Genomic DNA, 1,105 nt, shown 5'->3' with positions numbered 1-1,105 from the left:
CTCGCTTCGGAGGGGTTGGCGGGGGCGGGTGGAGGCCTGCCTCTATTGTGGTGAAGCCCCCATGCCCGGGAGTCCCGCCGCTTCCGCCGCACTCCTCGTCCCAGTTTCGGTCTCTCTCGAATTCATCGCATCACGTTTCCACCCATAGATATTCTAGCCCAAGAGCTGAGGAGGCGGAGGAGGAAGGAGAGGGAGAGAGAAGAGGAGGGAGGAGCCGAAGTCGCGGAGGGGTGGGCGGGGGCAAAGGGGGTGGAGAGAGGGGAGGGTAAAAACGTTGAAACAAGCCTGCAGCACTCGCTGGTCGCCGCCAGAGGCACTAACGCAAACGCCTGACTTTAGCTCTTCCAGAGGACTGAGGGTTGCCTAGCTACGGCTCTAGAAAGGAGAAGGAGGTGCTAACTGACAACCGACGCTCTGGCAACCGCCGTAGAACTCTGTGGTGGCGTTGGCGTCCGCGAGCTCTGGACTCGCTTGCCATTCCTGTGAGGGCAGTTGGGCCCTTTCCGGCAGAGAATTCTTCCTGCTTGGGTGGTGAAGAACTTGTGGGGGGCTGCCTAGACTCAGTTGCCTTCATGGGGCACCTAAGCGGTTTTGTTTTTCTCCCTCCCCCACCAACAGGAGGCTAGCCCATAATGGGCATTATGATTGAGAGAAGAAAACATGATTTTTGTACCAATTGAAAATGCTGTACTTACGGGTCCCGAGTGTGGTGCTAAAATTGTTACAAGACTACTTAAAATGTCCCCCGATTCTGAAAAAGATTGCTTGAGAAATTTTCTGTCAGCCATGAAGCATTTACTCCTTCTGAAAGTTTAACATAAGCTATATCTGTCCCATTCCTATTGGATAGCTTTTATCGTGTTTTCAAACATCCGACTACTTAAGGATTTTTTTTTTTTTAAGTATGGCCTGGTTATGGAAATCTGTATATGCAAGGTAGTTTTCCACAGATTTGGGACTGCATTTGTTACTTAATATGTAACCCCCACTCTTAGTACACACTGTCTTTTGATCAAAGTGTTTGTGTAATAATTGACACAGACAGTAAACTAGGTCTCTCTGTTCCTATTTCACTTACATCCTGTTCTCACCCCACCTTTAACTA

At 50.0% G+C, this 1,105-nt stretch overlaps 1 protein-coding gene across 1 annotated transcript in view; it reads right to left on the bottom strand.

Moving 5' to 3' along the window:
* Brwd3 (bromodomain and WD repeat domain containing 3) overlaps positions 1-574 on the bottom strand; it is a 124,831-nt gene extending 124,257 nt beyond the window's left edge. The window contains exon 1 of the mRNA XM_048797288.1: positions 401-574. Within this exon, the coding sequence (XP_048653245.1) occupies positions 401-574 (174 nt within the window). The remainder of the gene's footprint in view (positions 1-400) is intronic.
* Between the last annotated feature and the right edge of the window lie 531 nt (positions 575-1,105).

This window comes from Marmota marmota, unplaced genomic scaffold, assembly GCF_001458135.2.
Source record: "Marmota marmota marmota unplaced genomic scaffold, marMar, whole genome shotgun sequence".
NCBI classification, from domain to species: Eukaryota; Metazoa; Chordata; class Mammalia; order Rodentia; family Sciuridae; genus Marmota; species Marmota marmota.
The sequence above is the reverse complement of the archived record's forward strand: the minus strand, read 5'-3'. Positions and strand labels throughout refer to the sequence as shown.